Source organism: Trachurus japonicus, chromosome 6, assembly GCF_045865225.1.
Source record: "Trachurus japonicus isolate A0001 chromosome 6, Traja_1.0".
Taxonomy (NCBI): Eukaryota; Metazoa; Chordata; class Actinopteri; order Carangiformes; family Carangidae; genus Trachurus; species Trachurus japonicus.
Window position 1 is genome coordinate 28,010,140 of NC_140912.1, and position 22,073 is coordinate 28,032,212.

The 22,073-nt window shown below is 42.2% G+C and overlaps 1 protein-coding gene across 2 annotated transcripts; it reads right to left on the reverse strand.

Annotated features, from left to right (window-relative positions):
- Positions 1-350: 350 nt before the first annotated feature.
- chka (choline kinase alpha) lies at positions 351-21,366 on the reverse strand. 2 transcript variants are annotated; one of them, XM_085780109.1, is made up of 12 exons: positions 20,812-21,360; positions 19,938-20,046; positions 18,002-18,055; positions 9,032-9,145; positions 8,222-8,355; positions 6,601-6,705; positions 5,995-6,053; positions 5,814-5,901; positions 2,765-2,873; positions 1,993-2,099; positions 1,812-1,893; positions 351-666 (listed from the first exon to the last, which is right to left on the reverse strand). In XM_085780109.1, the coding sequence occupies exons 1-12, from the start codon at positions 21,051-21,053 to the stop codon at positions 607-609; spliced, it is 1,263 nt and encodes a 420-aa protein (XP_085636235.1). In that variant the 5' UTR covers positions 21,054-21,360; the 3' UTR covers positions 351-606. The 2 variants fall into 2 exon arrangements, with proteins under 2 accessions (XP_085636235.1, XP_085636237.1); XM_085780111.1 differs by lacking the exon at positions 18,002-18,055 and having other exon boundaries at positions 20,812-21,366.
- Positions 21,367-22,073: the final 707 nt, after the last annotated feature.

The window sequence follows — 22,073 nt, forward strand, 5'->3', positions numbered from 1 at the left end:
AGGATGCAGCACACAGAACAAGACCTAATTATAATCGAAATACCTGAAGTTTGATGTCTTTGATTTGGGATTTTGGTGGAGTTTAACCAGTCACGCAACTGAATTTGCCCTGGTCTGAAGAAAATGTCAAATACAGCCATTTAAAAATAAAAGTCAAACAAAGCGCAAGTAGTGCAGACATCAGTCTGGCCTGTTTAACAAGTAATGACTCCACTAGCCAACGAGTTAGCCAAATGAGTTTAACCTCAATCCATCTTCCTCCATCTCAAACCTTTGTGTTAGTGATGAGGTTCAAACAAGTCGAGGCAGAGCAGTCCTGACTAGTGATGGTGTTTAGGACAAGTCAATGGTTCTTTTCTCTTTTTTTTGGCTTTCAGGGAGTTACACAGTGTAAACTTCAAGCTGCAATGGATTGTGGAGCGTACTTTAAGCATCCTAGCCATGTGATCAAGTTTTGGCTTTGGTAAAGCACCAACACTAGCCAGCAAATCCTTTCGAGGCAGGGGGGTGAGTAAAGCGTGGATCGTGGTAACTTTATCAGTCCGTGTGTCCTCCTCCTGCCATTCGGCTGAACATGTTGTCAGTCCATCCAATCGCCTCACTCCATTAGACAGCCCAGATCTTCTTCTGCCGGAAGTAGGCATCAAATCTGGCTTGGGCGTACTCCTACAACACAGCAGACAATAGACACAAACACGTTATTGATATATACTGTAGATTTAAATCTAGATAGATAAGATTGCCATTTCTGTCCACCGATCTACACTCAATTGTAGACGACAAAGTGAAAACATTCATAAAAGAATTGAGACTGTGCAGAAGCCCCATTGGCAGCAGTTACAGCTTTAAGGCTTCTTGAGTCTCTACAAGCTGGATTCGGGTAGGTTATCCCATTATTCCTGGCAGATCCTCTCACGCTCCATCAGACTGGATGAAAGTGTCTGTGAACTACCATACAGGATCTCCATGGATGTCCTATGAGGTTTACTCTAAGTCTGGCTTTTGGCTGAGTCAGCAAGGACAGACAGATTTGTCCTGAAGCCAACAAGGATTGTCTTGGCATAGTGCTTTGGGTCATTGTGGTGCCGAAAGGTGAACTCCAGTCTCGGATACTCTGGAGCAGCTTTTCTATGAGAAGCACCTCTATACCATGATGCTGCTACTACCATTATCTCAGATACTTTAAATGCGTTTTTTCAAACTCCAAACAGGTTTTGCTGCTAAACTTCCATGTAACCACACTACTGTAAAGGCCTAATCAAAGCAGTGCTGTTGAGAGCAGGCTCTCCCATCTCTGCAAAGGACTTTTGGAGGCTAAGTTTGCCCAGTTACCCAGTTTGGCAGGATGGCCTCCCAAAGGAAGAGTCGTGGCGGCTTTAAAATGTTTCCATATCGCCACTTTTTCTATTGGTTCCATATCCTTGCCTCGATTTATGCCTCATCCCAATGTTACTGCAGATGTCCACAGTTGAGACCTTGAACTTTGTGGTTTGTTTTTTGTCCTGACATGCACTGTAAAGTTTGGAACCTTACACAATGCCTGCTTTTTCCCACCAATGAATTAAATTTTCCATGACTGGACTCTAGGGGTATAATAACTTAACACAGTAGTCATGGTTCAGTTCACACCATGGTTTGCAACATCACATCACAAATCACAAATGCATTGCAGACAGTTGTGCAGCACTGGAGTAGTTTTATAAAGAGATTTCAGTTGCTTCAAATATGTTTTCACTTTGTCGTTACGGGTAGAAGTTTATTCGGAAATCCTCTCTTTTAACACAAACATAAGAAATGCAATTTTTACTCACCAGGTATCCGAACTGGATGGTGGAGAGCCGGGCCTGGATGATGGACCACAAGCCCCAAAAGAAGTGGGATGCCAGAGAGAATCTACATGCAAAAACACACCAACAATGTGGTTTGCACTTGTTGTTGTACCTCTCTATTGTGTTGACTTGTTTTGAGAATACCACCACACTCTGAGCTCACCTGTTGACCTCAATGTAAAGCTCCTCCTTCAGTTTCATTTGGTCCTCTTCACTCAGGTTGACGAACCCTCTGTCCGACTCGCGCAGGTAGTTTTCAATGAAGTGGAGCTGCACAGAGACATGACCAGTTCAAATGAAGTCAGCTATTAGTCCATCGGCTGAACCAAATCACTGTTAAAGGATAATTACCGTTTTTTACAATCTGGACCTTATTTCTAGCATAAAATACAGTACGATCATTTACTCACCCAGATAACTTTGGTGTCATTACAAGTCATTCCGATGAAATTAGATCCAGCCGAGAGCCGCTGCGAAACTCGTTCATTTCACCAATATTTTGTTATGATATGCTAGTGCTATTCCCCTCCGAGCCCGTGGTGGCATGTTATCAACATCCGGGGTCTGTAGGTTGACCTACTAACCTCTGACCTGGATGATGTCATCTCCGACCACGGTGCGGCGCGGATTGTTGCTACCGCTAATGCTATGGTTAGTTTCTGCGTGTTTCTGACTTGTCTGACTTGACTTGGCTCAGAGGGGTATAGCACTAGCATATCATAACAAAAATATTGGTGAAATGAACAAGTTTTGCGGTGGATAATGTGTTATTTAGAGGCTGCATTGCGCTGCCCTGTGTTCTCACATTATAAGGATATACGCGGCTCTCAGCTGGATCTGGAACGACTTGTAATGACACCAAAGTTATCTGGGTGAGTAAATGATCGTATTTTATGCTAGAAATAAGGTCTAGAATGTATTAACACTGTACATACCTGCTGGGCCTTTGTGGGGTAGCTGTCGGCACTCACTCTGAAGAAAGGAAACTCTTCGCAGTTGTAGTCGTACATCCACTCACAAAAGTGGTTGCCAATATCGAATCCCCTGCAAGGTAAACAGATAAAACAATAAGAGATGATGACTGGAGTTTGGAGGAGTGAGTGAGCCTCTATTATTTTCACGACACGTGTGGGTCTTTAATGGGTTGTTGGACCGGCCTCTGTGCAGTCATGCATTTGTTGTTGACACTGCAGCAAAGACACTTTTTTAAATATTGTTTGTTCAGGAGGACACAAGACTTTGTCAGGGAGGTTTACTCACAGTTTGCAACAAAGTGCATTTATGGGGGTAAAAGTAATAAAACTGAAGCTGATTGGACGAAATGTGATTTGAATCTGTTGTTGGCACTTGATGAAACCAGATCATCAAAGTCTTTAGGAATAGTTCTCTGATCGGTTCCAGGATGTTGCGACATCTCTGCCAGGAACAAAGTGGTTAGTGGAGCAGCCAGTCTACTTTTCTTTTCTAGTTTCCTATTCAGGCAAATAATGCCCTCATCAATATACCCTCATCATGAGATTAAAATTAGAAGACTTGGACATTGGCTCTATGTTATCATTTTCACATTTTGCCCTTGCATTTTTATTCCCATGCTGCTATCAGCAGCTGGGAGATATTTTCCCAACACAAAACCTCCCTCTGCTCTGGGGGAGTCTACTGTATGAACTGGACACATCCCCCTTTTCTGTTTCCACTTCTAACCTATGAGGGGGAAAAAAATCTATACCATGTGTGTCCATTTGTGGGGGGCGTGTTCTTCCTGTAAACGCATGTAGGCACATGTGCTGACATGTTTGGTATGTGTGAGCAGGCAGTCCTTTGTGTACAGAGGGGTCACATGTTCACTCTGCAGCATATGAGGAGACTTAAAGGGGCCACGCTGGTGGGAGCTGCAGGGGGGGCGGGGAGTGGGAGGTGGGAGTATTTCTGTGTGTGTGTGTGTGTGTGTGTGTGTGTGTGTGTGTGTGTGTGTGTGTGTGTGTGGAAGAGATAAAGAGGGGGAGACTTTTGTCGAAGAGACCCACAGTGTGATTTTCCCATGAATCTGAGGAGACTCGAAGGTGCAGAAATAAACGCTCCTTCAAGATCTGCAATCACAGCAGTTTCTCCTGTCCTATTAAGATACATTTTTCCCTGTCCTACTGCACTGCACTGGAAATACACAGCACCACCTCCGGTAGTAACTACGACAGATCTGGTTGAGGCCTTTCCATCGCCTCCATCCTGTGCTTCCTTATCATCCTGCCAAATACTGGTTACATAACATCTGCAGTGAATATTTCAACAGGGGGGGCGGCGGCCATGATTTGTGTCTGCCAGAGGGAAATAGCGATGTAACGCAGACACAAGCCAGATTGCATGCTTTTTTTTCTGTCCTCATTCTTCTTTTTCCGTTTCTTTTTGGCTCAATATCTAGGTCTCTCTCTCTCTCTCTCTCTCTCTCTCTCTCATATATCAGCCTTCCTCCCCCCCTCCTTCCCTGTACTGCAGAGCCAAGGTTGAATAGGAGAGGGATAAGCTAGCAAGATGATGAGCGACGGTGACGCAGCACTGGCAGCAGAAGAATGACTCCATAAATTATGAAATAATCATATAAATAATGTGATAACATGCATAAATGAATCAATAACTTGTGGAATAATTATGATAAAATCAAATTCAAATTTTGTGCAAATACTTAAAGCTGTACATATGATGTAGGACTTCTTCAAAATTACTTAATCAGTGTTGTTGTTGCTCTCGCTGACTTAAGCTAACTAACCACAGTAGCTGTGGCTAACTATAGCTACAGTAAGTGATATAACTGATAGCCATTGTTGCTGAGGCATGTGATTGGCTGAAAGGCGAGTGGGCAGTGACATTAAACTGAGGTGGTTGCTGGAAAAATGTCATTTACGATCGATAAATAAATAATCAAATTTCATTAAAATTAACGCAACCACAAAACTCAAAAATGTTGCTGGTTCCAATGTACACTATTTATCCATATGATTATTCATCTAATTATGTCAGCATTTACTTAAATTAAACCAATTCAGATTCTATAGAAAGATCTATTGACGAGGTGGATCAGTGTTACAGCTTGACTTTATATTTCAGGCTGCAGATGGAAGATGAGATGAGAAGATTTCTGGTTATATAAAATGTGACAGACCAACAGCACTAAAAATATCTGCTCTATTTACTGAGAATTTGCATGAAAGTGGAGTCTCACAGTTCAACCGATGAGACGACCGCACACAGTTTAATAAACAGAGCGAAGAATAACTTTGGCACAGGGACACGAGTTGCCCACCCGGAGTTACTGCAAACTTCCTTTTTCCTCCGTCTAGTTTCATTTCTTTGTGTTAACGTGCCGAGGTCGACTCAGCTAAAAATATTCATCTCCACCTTTTCAAATTTCTCTTTTTGGTGGCCACAAGGAAACTGCAAGTTAACAAAATACCTCCTCTTTAGCTTGGTTTTCACCCAACTCACAGGACACAAGTGACATGCAATGACACAAAACACATCGCTGTAACAGTGTATAACTGGCTTCCGACATTGGGGATTAAACTTAAAGAAGTCTTAAAGGTATAAATCCAGTATTGATATGCTAATACACTAATGATCAGCCTACAAACTGCTTCAAATTTGCCATTTGTCATGTCATTTTTTTAGATTGCTAGGTAATTTCCTCAAACAGCTCAACACTGTCATCGTGGTAGGAGTCACGGTGACTTTCACTGAAAACCAAATGTATCTACAACTACAAATAAAGTAACCTGACCTGACCTGACATGACTCAAACTAGAGTAAACAACAGTGTATTTGCTGGGGACAAATACAGCATTCAGAAGTCAGACGCTGAATCTGGGACTGACTCAAACTGAAATCCAGTGTTGAGTGTTCAATTATTGTCGAGGGATTTGTGAACGATAACAATATAACACAACTCTGCCACACACTTAAAAGTTTGTTTATTACAGCAGTCGCTTGACTTACCTGTAATTGTAGCTGCTGTACTCAAAGTCAATGAGCATCAGTTTCTGTTTGTCTGAGGTCTGGCGGTCCTTCAGCAGCAGGATGTTCCCTGAAGGCAGCACACACAACAGATTTTTGTTTGGACAATGGAAAAGCTAACAAACAGCATAAAGAAGTGAGAAGTGTTTGTATGTTTTTTTACCTTCTTGACAGTCATTGTGGCAAAACACGACAGGAGAGTGGGTGGAGTCCAGTAGAGACCTGATGACACACAGAAGTCAAAAGATTAGATGATGAATCAGGAGCTGTAAACTTAATGCATCTTCACGCTGTATCTTAACTAACATGATACACATCAATGTAAAGCCCCAATATTCTTATTCTATACTTGCAAATAGTTACCCCCCACTCACAATAATAATAATAAAACAGGGCGCAATAAAAAATGAAACTGAAATGTCTGGAGTGTGGTCACAGTTCTTCGGGGACGACAGATGGTTACACAGGATTAATGACGTAAAACCACAAGAGCAGCTCAAACAAATGGCTTTATCCCTTTACATTCCCAGTGCTACCCTACATAGCATGAGATGTCTTGAAAGGGTCGATGTAAATGCTTTTATTTCTGCTTTTCAAGATACAGATTTCAAGAAAGGCGACTATTTTAGTAACTGATTGTGTGCAAGGTTGTGTTTAAATAGGTTTTCTGAGGTAAAACACCATCAAGGAACCTACATGTCATGTTAAGCTATAGCTACATCGTGTTACCTAACACGTGCTGTGTTTGTGTGTGTGTGTAGGAACGTACTTGAGCTGATCCATTTCCTGTTGGAGGTTGTAGCTCAGCAGGCGGTTGAAGCGGCGTAGGTGCGACTCTCTGGTGAAGTTCAGCCTCATGACTTGGCTCAGGTACCTGGGCAGAGCATTATGCACAAACACACAGTTACTCTTAACCTCCTCTGAATACAAATTTACTCTTTAGATGTAGAAAGGTGAGAGCAGAGTGATGTCATGACATGTGAGAGTTGACCAGATGCCGATGACACTGACTCACTGATAGTAAATTATGCCACATCTTGACAATTTTGTCAATGATTGATTTTTTTATGGCTGAGTTTTGTTGCTTTAGCCTGATAGCGGCTGAAGTTTACGGTCAACTAATGGTATAAAAGTGGTGTTAATGTTGGCTAATTACTGTTAGCTGCTAATGTTAGCCAACTAATGCTGGTAGCATTGATATCTAACTAATCTTACTGTAGTTAGCGTCAAAAAAAATGTTTGTTAACGTCAACAAATTACGCTAGTATTGTTAGTTTAAGATAATGTCAGTAGCATTATTAGCTATAACTAATCTTATTGTACACAAAGTAAATCTTTGCTAATGTCAAAAATTAAACATTGTAATCTAATTAAAGTTAAAATAATGCCAACTAATGCCAATGCCATTGTTAGCTAACAAAACTAATGTAGGGCCTATTGTTATCTAACGAAATCCATAAATTACAGTAGTTTTGTTAGCTAATTAATGTTAGCCAACAAACACAAATTAAAGTAGCAGTAAAGTAAAGTAAAGTAAAGTAATTATAAAGAATGCAGTAAGGGAAGAGTGTCCTTGTTTTTCTGGCATGAACTGAGTGTCTGAGTTTTTGTTTTATTCTTTATTGCATATCTTGTATGGGCTGATTTTACATGGCTGGTCTCCCTTGTAAAAGATGGGATTTCCTGGTTAAATAAAGGTAAATAAATAAACAAATAATGTCAAGTTGCCATTACATCAAGGGTATGTTACTGTAACTAATGGCAGTAGCATTAGCCTAATCTTAGTCACATTACTAGATGACTTTATTTTCATTTAGGTACTCCTGCTTGGTTTCCTGTTTCAGTCGTCAGACAGTAGATGTGTTTGAAGTTTGAAACAGTTCCTGTTGCTGCTGCCATAATAAACTTCAAGGCTAAAACCGAATATGGAGACGCCGGATATGGGGAGTTCAGCATCTGTGTTTGAATCATCTGAGGAATTTAACACTCACATTTCACTTGTGAAGTAAAATCCTGATGAACTAATCCCACATAAACCAGAACAAATGACTAACGATCATATTACATAAGACGGGAAACTTTAAAGCAGGATTTAGGAACAGGTCTAAATCAGTGGAGTGGGACGATGGACTTTATCACCACACGTCGATAAACATTTCACAATGTAAACCATGTCAACCCGTCAGAAATAAACTTGAAAGCGATGATTCAGACGGAAGTGCATTGATAAGGGAACCGCCACCTCATCGATAGCTAATCAGTGGTGTAATGTGTTTTCTTGGAATTCAAACTCTCCAACTCCAACCCAGTTCATGAGCTTCCTGATGTCTCTGAAGACAACACAGAAGAGACAAGACACGACAGGACGAGACAGGACTTGAACGACTCACTTGTCCATGGTCCCAAAGAGCCACTTGGGCTCCTTGTTGAAGGGCATCCTCATCCCATGAAACTTGGCCATCTTCTCTGCCACCTCGGCCGACATGCTGGGGATGCCCAACTCACACGTGTCCAGTTTACGGCTCTGCCAACAGGATATTGTCATTGATTAGTTTATCTGTTCGCCTGAAGTTCAACAATAGCACCACAACCAAAATGGGTTAAGATAATCCAATAAAAATCCAGTATTTGGTTTAATGTCCAGTTTACTGATATTATGAAATCCTATTTGATAGTATGATACTACCCATGTAAAAATCTGTGTGTATGACTGTGTAAGATGAATTGTGTAACACGGTGTTGTTTAATCCCGGAACATCAGATGTTTCATGGGTTATCATTTTCTCCCTTATTGATATGAGTCACAGATCATTAAATCGTCACATGCAAAGACATATCAAGCCATCAATGGATCATTAATTCCTGAGCTATAGGTGCTAAATGTTAACATTCACACCAAATGCCAAAACATCATTCCAATGAACGAGCCAACAAGTCGGCCCTGGAGCTGCATTTCTAGAATAATTTATCTACCAAGTATTATGTGTGGTAATTTTCCTACATGGTTGGATTTTGGGATGGCTGGTCAGAGAAAAGTCTCTAACCTCTGTAGTTTTTGGTATTTTGTCTCTCTCTCTCTCTACCACGGTTGTTTCACAATGACAGGATTAACCTATAGTGGTGTTCCTATTATTTTGTCCCGAGCCATTTAAAACAATGTTACATAACTCAACAATATGGAAACAAACAGGGTTACTCACAGGGACGTACTGCTCCAGTCGGCCCTGAGGGAAAATACCGTACAGTTTTGGGCCCAACTCTCTCTCCGCCAAGATCGCAAACATCACACTCTCCAGCACCATGGCCTCGGCGCCCTGAAAACACACAACAGAAAAGAGAGACTCACAACGGTTCAGCATTTAGATATGGGAGCAGTGAGTCTACACACCACCACAACGACCACCATCATCCAACCACCATCAGTGCTGTAAAAAAAGACAGTGAGGAGACAGAATAAGGAATTAGTCAAGGAGCATTTTCTGGTCACCGTGTCTGGAAAGGTGAGAGTTGGGAGTGAGATATGGACTGAAACAATTCTCCTGTCAGCTCCTTTCACACACTGAATATGTGACAACGGTTGGTTGGTTGGTTGGTTCGGGTTCAACTTAAGCAAGTCACTTTTTGGCTTTCGAGCTTTTGAGTCTCTGGTAACATCAAAGGCTGGTACAGGAGCGATTCTCATGACAACAGTGAACAGGAAGCAGAAAATGTCACTAAGAAAAGGCTCATCGCTCACTCTCACTGTTGGATGGTGAAATATGAGTAATGTCGTAGTCGTAGTGCTTCAGTAACCCCAGTAGTGATTGTTTGACAAAAAAAAACACATTCAATTCGACTACCCACAAGTCTTAACCCTTCATAGGGAACTCATTTAAATAGTCAGTTTTTCAAATGAGGTACTTTGTATTACTGTATATAAAGAATAAAGTTAAAGTTAAAGAGGAACTATGCTGGATTTTTTACCTCAATTGAACAGCTTACAGAGTAATTGTGGTGGTAAAATAAATGACTTGTAACTTGTTACAGGGAGAATGGAGGCTCTCTGCCTTCCACCTAGCGTCTCTTGGCCGAAAACCAACTTTGCAAGATCAGAGCTTCACAAACGTGTCCCCGTAACCCGTAAACTCTTGTTTATGACAGATAAGACTACACAAATATACACATTGTAACACGTATATGATATATAAAAGTCATCCAACGCTCCATTGATTGCCTCCTTGCCGGCTTCTTTAAAAACAAATGCACATGGCGGGAGGAGGGTTAGCAAAACAGCGGAAAAGTGATCGGACTTGCATAGTTCCCCTTTAAAGGAATATTTATCAATACATAAAAATGTGTAAAAAATGCAAAAACTCTTATTCTTAACTTAAGTACTTTGCTTAAAGGGACAACGAGGAGTTTTGGAAAAGCGAAGCGTTTTCACACTACATTTATGAGCCTCCGCGCTCACCGTGAAATTCTTTGACCGGCGCAAGACAGACTCATGTTTTCATTCATCAAGAATTAAAGTCAGAGGTTCGAAGACGATCACATACCACCGTAGCTCCGACCATAAGCGGCGATTCGGCGGCGTTATTCTCATAACTCGCCGCAAAACCGAAAGTAAAAAACGCTGCTCGGCTCGACCAGCATTTCCGCCACCACTAATAATAACAAAATAACAATAGAGACAAAACGATATATTTATCGAAAATGGGCCCATTAACAAGCGTGGGTAGCGTAGATTCATCCACATTAATGTGAGACTTTTTTATAACCAAATAGAAACTCCTCGTTGTCCCTTTAAACCTAAAGAACTTTTTTATTTTGTCAAAAACAAGCTGCCAAATGTGGTCACTTGCCTGATAAAGGCTTAAAATAATGAAATGCACTTTGTACACAGTATGTGATGTGAATATTCACATTTGTACACGCTTTATCATGTTAGTGCTGTCTGTCCTGATAGGCAGTGAAGTACAGTTAAAGATTTCTGACGACATTAGGAGGGTGGAGGTTCGTCTGAAAGAGGCTCGGGTGGCGACGCTGTGTGGGGGGGCAGGTCGAGGTGAAGGATGGAGGAGTTTGAATGAGGAGACGTGGCCGAGGCCGAGGTCGGAGGTGGTTGGGTTTACCTGTCACAGTGGTGACACACACACAACAGCTCGATTAAAAAACCTCCAGGAGGAGTGGGCGCACTCGGTGGACCAGTCACCGTTGAAAGAGTCGAAGCAAAGCGGACAGCCTTGTCTCTGTCCCTTTATCTTAAGACACAAACAAAATTCACACACCAACGCACGTCGCCCGGAGCCCAACAGGAGCTCAAGGTTAACTGGGAAACCTTCTTCTCGCCAACGCTTCGCAAGAATGTGTCCCAGAGACTAAAACTGTGCACGGACTTCTCATCCACTTGTGTGTGTGTGTGTGTGTGTGTGTGTGTGTGTGTGTGTGGGAGGGGGGGGCTTCTTACAAAACAACACCCTCAGCTCCAAGGCTGATTCATTCTGTGGGAAAGTGGAACTCCAGCTCCAGTGAAGTGAGTTCACTGGTCGAGCTGTCACAGGATGATTAAAGTTTTTTAACGGTTAAACACAGAGAGAGAGCAGGAAGCTGAGAATAAATCATATCTGGAGCCCAAGCCAGAAAATAAAACACTACAACCAAGCAAAACAATTTGGTTTGTTTTTGTTACATTTCGGCTAAGAACCCTAGCATGTAGCCTGTAACACGCAAAAGTTGTTTGCTATTTATATTTTTTCTTTTGTCTTGATTTGAGTTCATTAAAATACAATGAATCATTTTAATTTCTTGATGTTCTTGTTGACGTGTCATGTAAATGTGACATCACCCGAGTCCTGTGGACTGTGCACAGTGACTCATCAGAATTAATTCACATGATATCACACGATGCTAATCTATGAATTACACCCAGATTAATCTAATGAGTTGTGCGTCACAATTATTCTGGTTGCAGTTAATGACATTAGTCATGTCTTTAGTCCTTTCTTTATTTAACTAACTTTATTTTTATTTTTGTTTAACTGGATGTCGTCATGTTTTTTGTGTGCTGAATATGATTCATTTAGATGAAGGTGATCACATACAGCTGCTTGCAGGGCTATCTATCTCTTTATGGTTGCAGTAAAATGCTGTATTGCACTTTAACCCGATTAAAGAAAAACCTTCAGACAAATTGGTGCAGAGGAAGAGATTTTGGATCGGAGCTGCTCAGATCTGTTGGCTACGAGCCAGGGAATGCGTTTCACACTGACCGTCCAGCAGGAAACCGGCTCAAACAAAACAGCGCTGCCCAATTTGAGACCTTCGAGATGTTGCACATGACTGTGAACCGTGCTGCAAGTTCATTTCTGGGAAACAAAAACAGTACTGATCCACCTGCAGAGAGGCGCAAAAAAAAAAAAACATTCACTGATATGGCTGCTGCTGAAGAGCCGTCAACAAGATCGTTGAGGCGGCGTCACACGTGTCTTCTTATTATCTGAAGAGGGCAACTTGTAAAAACAGTAAAGACCTTTTCATCAAAGAGCGACCTGTATCCCAGTTGGCTCGTTGTCAAATGATAGGGAACTAATTAAGCTGCAAACCATTAACTCACTTAATAGATAATTAATCAAGAAGATATGACATGACATTTATAAAAGCAACTGAGTACTCACTAAATCGATTGAAGGCCTCTACTTCTTTCAAGAACTGAGTTCTGTCATCTGCAAACAATCTACACCTCCGTATTTAATCACACTGGGCTAATCAAACAAAGGAGTCTGGACATAGTTTACTCAGTAGATCTCAACTGGATCAATCAACAGTTAAAGGGATAGTTGAACATTTTGTCAAATTGGCCCATTGCCATAATCCCTATGGTCATAGCAGTAGGTTCGTTACCTTTAATTGTCGGTGCAAGCTAGAACGTTACGAGACGGAGTTGTTTTCGAGGTAAATGCAGAGACTGCTTGCCGAAAAACTGCCCCCGACGGGAATGCGCATCAGCTGTTTTGCATAAATTTAACCTCTAAAACAACTCTGTCTGTCGTTATTATCCCGTTATATCTCATAGCGTGGTGAATGTGCAGGTCACAACTTGTCCACCAGAGCGTTTTGGAGTCGTTGGATTGTGTATTTGATGAGTTTGATGAGGGAAACCAAGAAATCCCATGAGTCTCCGTAGCGTAGCTCTGAGCAGCTCGCGGCTCTGCTCCGCTGTTCTAAAAATAGCTTGCACCGACAATTAAAGGTAACAAACCTTCTCCTGAAATTATAGGGATTATGGCAATGGGCCAATTTGCCAAAATGTTGAACTACTACCCCTTTAACCTTCATTTTCAAAACAAATAATCACTCCAGAAACCGTTTTATTTTCCTCCTATCTTATCTGCACAACATCTCCATCAGCATTACGCTACCAACGCTTCAACATCTTGAACACATCGAACATCTGTCTCCTGCACAGTGAGCTGCTACGTTCTTCTTCATTCCCAGGGCGTCTGCTCAGCGAACGCTCCCGTCGGTTATGTAACGCTTCATCTGCACACTGCTGATCACATCCAGTTTAAATTCTCCAACATGACTTATCCACATTACCATAATCGTCTTGACACACATACAGGCAGACGACGGCCGGGGGGCCAGCTGGTCGCCCAGGGCAACCGCAGAGACTCGAACTCCCGAGGGGTCGGATTAGAGGATGTATCCCTCCTCTGAAGTGTTTCACCGAGTCACTGAGTGCATCATGGTTGATGCACTGACCCAGATCTACAGCGGCCCGGCCTGCATGTGGACCACGTCTATAAATTCAGAGCTTCGCTTGCTGCTTCTTCGGCTGCGTGCCAAGTTAACAGTCGGATCAAAGTGTCAAGATAGGGATTATCAAGTCTGTGCATGATCCCTATTAAAGTGATAACCTTTGCAAACAAGCCTCCGTCTTGGCGTCCAATGACAGGGCTTTTCTCTTTTAGATCTATGCCAGAGATAACAACGTGTAATAATGCATTGTTTAAATTATACCAATACCAATTTATTCCAATATTTGCACTGTGCTGCTGATATAGTGAATGGAAGTGATCAGAAACACTGGCTTCAGATCTTGTGTATGATCTTCTTTTTTTTAGAATTAAATAAAGACTGAACCTCACCAGATAAAAACTGAGCTCTAACTCAATCTGCTTCATCATGAATGGGTGAGTTTGGATTTCAAACAACCCATCGTCATCAGATCCTCCATTGACTTGCTATTTAAAGGCTGTAGCAGTGTCCCATATTGACCCTGAACGCCCCACCTGACTCTCTCTCTCTCTCTCTGACACCCCTCCAGGCGTCCATCAACCTCTGTTTCATTTCCTCTGACCTATTTTTAAATGCTACTGTTTGTTTTCGCAGCCTGTTTGATTTGGCTTCCACTTTCCCAGACAAAAACTTCCACTCGGTCAAAAATGTTAATTCTCAACCAGTCCGATCATAGATGTGTAAAAAAAAACAAAAAAAAAACAGAGACGCTCAGGCTCGCTGCTATTGTGTCCCAGTGGCCACTCGTGGTACTGCAGTGGAATTATTTTCACCACATACCATCAACATACGCATAACTTAATCCATAAAGGTTATATATTTATAATGGTGGTGCCGAAACTCCTGTACATGCCAGTTTCTGTTGAGCATACACTCACGCACATGTCACTCAAAGCAGCCATGTCAACAAATTCATGTAGAGGAATTCAATGCAGTGAGTTAGTGAGCTAGTAATCGCATAATCGCGATTGCAAAACGCGATCGCATAATCGCGTTTTTCTGGAGGGACTGACTAACCAAGCAATATATACCTTAATGCATTGCGATTGTCCCGAGAGAGAACAGATAAGACATTTTATTCTAAAAACCCTATCAGACGACACTGATCTGGCATGTTTTAATTGTGCAACGTAATTAACTGCATGTTTTTTTTTTCATTTAAACCAATAAGCTCACTATATACTATAGTCCTATAGAATTCCTTATAAATAGGGAGTATAGTGAATGAGTGATATCCGACGCAGAACAAAACTGGTTGAGTAGCAGATCCGGACGATGTCACACAAATGAATGACTAGATAACTATTCTTTGTGCCAGGTGACAATTTCCATTCCAGTGTGGGCTCCACCTTCGGTCCGCTATAACTGGATAGCATCATATAGGAATTTCAACACTCCTTCCTCCCACCCACCACTTCCTGGTTCCTTCTGGACAGGGGGCCAGAGACTTCCTCCAGTAAATCAAAATGTTTCAATGAGTAGGTATTTCCGTCATCTCAACCCTCACACATCTCTTTCAGTCTTGACAGCTGATCTGGGATCGGGTTGCTCAAACGGTCACACTCAGGCCCCCGTATCAGCGCCAACGCCAACAACGCCAACGCTAACGCCAACGCTAACGCTCTGTTGTTAGACACTTAGCAGCTGGCCGTGGAGCCATGCAGCAGCAGCAGGTGCCCTATGAGCTGCTGACAGCTGATGCTTTAACCTCAATACTTATCTGGTGTGTGATGTGTGTCAGTAATCCAGCCGAGGGGACGGACTGCTAAGAACAAACCAGTCACATCCACCTCGACTGAGCTGAACCACATTTGTCCCAGTTGTCTGGGCGCCACAGTGAACTCATGTCAAAGGACGGAGATAAGGACTTAAATAACGACATTGGACTGTTATGCAATGTTCACGACCACCCACATAATGTATACGGTATGTAAAAGTAAAATACAGGTTAGATAAAACATCATTACATTCATGTAACTTTTGAGGCCTCAATGCATCAACATATAAGTTTTGGAGCACAGAACATAAGGATGCATTTTTATAACTATCCCTTACAACATGGTTATTAAAGTATTGCAACCTTGACATGTACAGGGTTTTTAGGACCAAAATCAATGATTAACCCATTATTAGCAGTGTACAGTGTATGTCAAGCAAACCGGAAACCTCAGTCCAAAGTGTGTTTACAGTTTAGTCTACAATCTGCACTTTAGACGGTTTATCATTTTTATAAATCTGAAGCTGAAAGGAATGGATCAATATTGACTGGTAAGATAATTAGAGGGATTATTAGACCATTAGAAATAAATGTGTGCAGGTCTAACTCTCCTTTATTCTCTCTCCTAATTTCTGCAGCAATATTAACTGCACCACTGAAGATACACGGCCTGTTTTTAACAGGAACATCAATAATGTATGGACAATGCTTTGCTGCAGCTTCTGTTGGTTTTATGAAAATAAACAAGTACTGGTGAACAGATGGCGACTTTTTCAATGGTATAATGTCCTGCTCATAGATTTTTAAAAATACAGACCGTCAACACTGTGGAAGTACAAAACCCTATCATCAGTTAAAAGAAAACATTCAGTCGTATTCATAGGCACAAATTAGTTTTTTTAAGCAGTAAATGAGTTAAAGTACCGTATTTGTTTGTTTTTCACTCTTCTTTGTATCAAATTTGTATCAAATCTGTTTCTGACACGTGATCTGCTGCAGTGACATCTGAAATCACCCCACAGGGATTAATACAGCGTCATCCAATCTGATCCAAATAGGATTTACTCCGACCAGACAGTGCTGCTGCTGCTGGAGAAGGTGGATCTATGCGAGCCGAGGCCATCCTGAGACACGCTGACCTCGGGTCAGTTCTCGGCATTAGCATGACGGGTGACTGGCGAGGACACTCAACCTTCTGTCGAGCAATCGAGCCGCGAGTCTTGTCAGTATAACAGCGATCAGCGATAACAACAGGCTGAATGGCTGTCTCACCTCGATGACATCACTGAGGAAGCCGTGACTCAGCCTCGTCATGTGAGGGTCGACGGTTGGGATCTCATGACATGATGCAGGGTGGAGGAATGTCTAAGGTCAGAGAGTGTGGGGGTTGGCAGGGACTCTGCTGCATGTGTCGCTGTCGTTGTGCTATAGTCATTTTATTGTGTTGCTCCTGCTGAACTCAATTAATAAGGCCCTTACACACCAGGGACGTGACGAATAAAAGACACAAAAACAACATCAAAACTATTCATCTCGGCATCAGGTGGTTCCTTGCCTCCACGTTGTGTCCTAAAGGGATACTTCAACATTTTAGCAAATTGGCCCATTGCCATAATCCCTATAGTCATAGCAGTAGGTTCGTTACCTTTAATTGTCGGTGCAAGCTATTTTTAGAACGGCGGAGCAGAGGCGCGAGCTGCTCAAAGCTACGCTATACGGAGGCTAATGGGATTTCTTGGTTTCCCTCATCAAACTCATCAAATACACAATCCAACAACTCCAAAACGCTCTGGTGGACAAGTTGTGACCTGCACATTCACCACGCTATGAGATAATAACAGAACGTTACCAGACAGAGTTGTTTTAGAGGTAAATACAGAGACTGCTTGCCGAAAAACTGCCCCCGACGGGAACGCACATCAGCGGTTTTGCATTAATTTAAACAAAAACAACTCTGTCTCCCTCAACTTCACCTTCACACAAAACCTGTGTGGACCTCGGTGATGAGACGGGCGGAGAAGAAACGAGGAGGAGAAAACGATGAAACAAGTTTTGGGCTGAGGTAGCAGTGATGCTGAGCTGAAGGTTTATGATGCTGAACAAGCGCGCGCACACGGTGTCGGCAGAACGAGCTCATAACAGCTTGAGAGGTTGTCACGGTGACTGCGTGCAAAATTAGGAATCATCAAACGTCTGAAATCGTTTTTATGGGAAGAGAAAATGCATCGACTTTAGAGTAATTACACTCAGGTAACAACTTCCTGACATTAATTTGGCAAATATCAACAGAGAAATGAACAATTACAGGATTCAAGATGGGGAATGCATTCTTCATTTCATGCAGTTTCATGTTTTTTTTTTTTTATCAATTCAACTCATTTATGGCAGTCACGCATTGTGTCAAAGAATTAGACAGGTGGATGTTGGCAAAAACCGAACCAAGGGATGTTAGACAGGTTTCTCTGAAAGACTGAGCAGCAGACAAGATCAGAGTGAAACCCAGAGTGAGAGGAGAGTTCAGGGGAAACAAAAGAGTGTTTTTCAGGGTGTGTGTGTGGAGGGGAGTGACAGATGAGATGCAGGATGCTGTGGTGACTGGATGGACACTGGATGGTATAACATCTGTGCAGATACAGAGGCTGGATGGTGAGTGACACACCATCAGTGGTTTACTTACTTGGAAGTCATTCTCTTTGTTTGACTGTCGGGAATCCCCTTTATTACAGGACATCTATCAACAAAAGAAAGAGGAAAGAACTATCCATGAATACAGGTGAAGCCGTCCATCAGCGTCCAACATCAACAACCTAACCACGCCTGCGGTGCAGACAGTACAGTATGAGTTCAGAGTTTTTATTCGAGGGGGCAGGCGAGCGTTTATTTGATCAATCTCCTCCACATATCTCCATTACTGAGAAACGCAGTTGGAAGAGTGGGGGTGGTTGTTTAATCATTAGTACCTGTGCACTCTCTGACTATGACATCTGAGTTCCTTAATCATATTAGCTTTTTTGATGAGACATCGCTAATTCCTGAGATGGCGGCAGTCGCCATGGTGGAGGACAACAGTGCCTTTTGCTCCCTCGGACATCCCGAGCAATAAAAGCCAACGGCTTCTGGCAATTTCCGCTGACTTTAGTTAATACTTAATGCAGGTCTCGATCAGGCCGGCCCGGTTAATGAGCACATAAAAATGAAATCAGGCTCAGACAGACGCGCTGAAGCCGTGTCACTGTGACTTTGTCTTTTTCATTTATTTATTTATTTATTTAGGGAGGATGGAACAAACAGCATGTGCTACAAACAACACCTCAGATTGTGAAACGGCAGCAGCAGCAGCAGATTAGAAAGTGCTGTTTTTAGGGGAACGTGTCGTGTGTAAATGTTTTGAAGTCCTTGAACTCTTGACTCTCAGTATTTGCGGGTTGAATCAATCGAGGGTGCGACAGCGACTAAACACTTATCTGTTGCACTTCTATACGGCAGAGATCATCTGCCTTCACCAGAGGAGCCACGTCATCTCTGCAGCAGATAAACGTATCTCTGTGTGTTTAAGTGCAACCTCTGTGAAGTGTCAGAAAAAGTCATTATCTTTCTGTTTTTTTAGTGCAAACTGTGGAGCAACATCAGGCCGAGCTGCACGTAGGGCAGGCTAATGATGAATTTCTCCTGTTGCTGTTTTTCTTTTATCAGCTGCAAATGTGCAGATTCATCCTCGGCCTCCTGCGTTTGTCCACTAATCTCAGAAACTCAGCTGACGAGGGAAACAACAGGCAAAGAGACAGACAGGAGAGGTGTTTCAACATTTTTTCCCTCCGCACTGTGTCGTGTCGTCCCGGCGCCAGAGGCAGCCGGGGGGTTTGTTGTGCTACATTAAGTGTGTGTTAACGTCTTTGTATTAGGCTGAGATTTCAGAGATCTCATACTGTACCGTGTTTTTGGGTGGGTTCACCTGGGAACAAGAGTGCCCAAGGCACGCTCCTTGGGGAAGCCTACGGCAAAGAACACATGCATGTACAGCCATGGGGGTACATCACCATGTACAACAATGGCTAACACGCACACACACATTCATACTTGCATACATTCACACACACATGTGCGCATGAAAGCTTAACTGCACATGCATACACTAACATAAGCATATGCACAGATGCTACAGATGCACACACACACACACACTGGTGGCGACACAGTCTCATCATCACACACTCTGTTTTGTGTATTGTCTTCTGTCTTTATCAACTCAATCACTAACACTAACATAACCTTTAAACTGTTACATGTCATCACTAGATAAAACCTGACCACTCATCTCTATACTTCTACTTCAAAGGTAAACAAAGTTTGACTTTCTCAACTCTGCTGTTTGTGTGTGTGTGTGTGTGTGTGTGTGGTAGAGCAGCACCTTTCTATCTACCCTATGTGCAGCTTAGCTTCAATAACTAATGAGGGGTGACTACTCACTAACTACTGGGAGAAGCTACTTCCCAGCTACAACACAACCTTTGTGTCTCACCTCTGTGTCTGTCCACTACTAACACAACAACAACACCAACAACAACATTCCTCAGCTGTTTTGTCAAACACAGGTGATCAGATGTGGCTCCCACCTGCAGGATGGCCCCATAGAGGCGCAGCAGGACGCTCCTCGGCTCGTCCCCGACCGCGTCCACGCTGTCGGGGAGGCTGCACAGGAAGAGCTTGTTGCTCAGACCACCCCTGGAGGACAGACAGAGGGACACACAGTCAGTGGACATGACTCAGTATCACATGTGTGGCACTATTGTTTTGTCATTGCATCATTGGTAATTCACCGAACAACCAGCTACACTGTTCATTCTTTAGCATGAACTGTTGGTTTACATTTAGTTTTTTAAAGAGTAGGCTTATAACCTCATGGGGAAAAAAGCTTCAACAATAAAACATCGTCTTCATGAGGCGTTTAATGTCCTCAAAAAATACCCTATTTAAAGGGGAAATCCGGTTTTGAAACAGAAATAACATTCATGGTAGCCTACTACATTGGTGAGTTTTTCAAAAAAAAAAAGTACAGACAATATAATGACAAAGGGAGGATTCAAGACCGGGGGGAATTATGGGTGTTTTTTGTTTGTTTGCTTGTTTTTAGGGGGGCTGGTTCCAGGAATATGAATAATTAACAACCATGAAAGCCTAGAAATGAATTTATGTTACAGATATGACATGAGAGCTGCTTTGTTTTAGTGGTGATAAGTAAAATAGCCATGTCTTATCATCACAGTGCTGCATGCAGCTGCATCATTTGTATGAGGATGACATCATTATCCTTATGACTAAAGACTGCGAGGTTGGATCTGATCAACATATTTAAAAAATATTAGCAATTAACATGATGGACATTTTGTATTTAGGCCTTCTTTTTTTTTAAGTCTGAGCGGTGAAAATCCAGCAGCATCATCCCAGCACTAGGCCTTATTGTCATTCCCACAAGTGAACACACTGTACCTTATGATGGTGATGTGGAAGTCCTCCTCGGCCAGGCTCTTCCAGGCTCCGTGCAGGAACTCCCGGCACCACAGGAAGGCTTTGCGGCGGGTGTCCAGGTCCGGCCGGTCGGGGCAGACCAGGTCCAGGTCCTTACAGTCCTCCTGGGTGTCGGGCTGGACCTGCAGGGCGTTCTCGGTCACCAGCAAACCCAGCGACATGGAGGGGGAGGAAGAAACCCCGTTGATGAATTTGGTTTTCATTTTTGGCTTCTTTTTTTTTTTTTTTGGAAAGACAAAAACAAAAAACAAAAAAAAAACCGAAAAGAAGGAAGTAAAACACTAATTGTCTTTGAGCTGGACGCCCCCTCCCTCTGCTTTATTTCGGTTATTCGGTCACAAATGTCTCTTTTTTCTTCTCTTTTTCTCAATATATTAATGCAGATGCTGGAGTTTGTTTCTTTTCTTTCTTTTATTAGTCGTTGGTAAAATGCGTGTCGTTAAAGCGCAGTTTTAAGGAGTCAGGAGACGGAGACGAGCAGCAGCTGCAGTAGCGGTTCACTTGCAGGGAATGAATAAGTACAACGGAGCTGAGCAGCAGACTAGACACTAGAGACTGTGGGCAGGGCGGAGGGGGGAGTGGTCACATGACGCGGCCGCGCCCCTTCTCGTCTCTGATTGGCTGAGTCAGACACAGCCCCGCACGTCCAGAGAGCTGGCCCAAAACAAATCTCATGGCGACTTCAGGGACCATCGGACATACAGAAGCCTCATAGCGCATATCTATCAATTTTTATCTATTTATTTTATTCTTTTAATATTATCTATTAAATCTATCATCTATTATCTACTATTTTTTTGCACAAATGTGACATTTATTTTAAAAAATATTCTTTTTACTCTCAAATGTGCCTTTTATATATTATACAATATGTAGGCTATGTTAGGTTTCATTTAATTTTTTTTAATATTTCAGTATGATGCCTTGAATTTTTGGGGAATATGTCAGCATATTTAGATTTTAGACCACAAAAAAGTCACATATCCTGGTGTACCCTGGTCAAATATCATTTGTGTCTTTATATGGTGACATTTGCCATTGTTGATATAACGTTTAAAGAAAATGTGATGTTTTAGGCTACATTAATTGACACATATAGGTAAAATGTATTGTGATTTCAAAATGTTTTTTGTTGTATTATTATTTTTATTTTTATTTTTTTACATAATATTGAATACTGTTATCACACTTACATTTATATACCTATATGTAGATATATAACC

Coding starts and splice junctions, on each gene's coding strand:
- chka (XM_085780109.1), bottom strand. CDS start 21,053: ATGAAAACCAAATTCATCAACGGGGTTTCTTCCTCCCCCTCCATGTCG. Junction 8,356..9,031: donor GACTGGAGCAGTACGTCCCT/GTGAGTAACCCT, acceptor TCCTGTTGGCAG/AGCCGTAAACTGGACACGTG. Junction 5,902..5,994: donor CCACAATGACTGTCAAGAAG/GTAAAAAAACAT, acceptor TGCTGCCTTCAG/GGAACATCCTGCTGCTGAAG.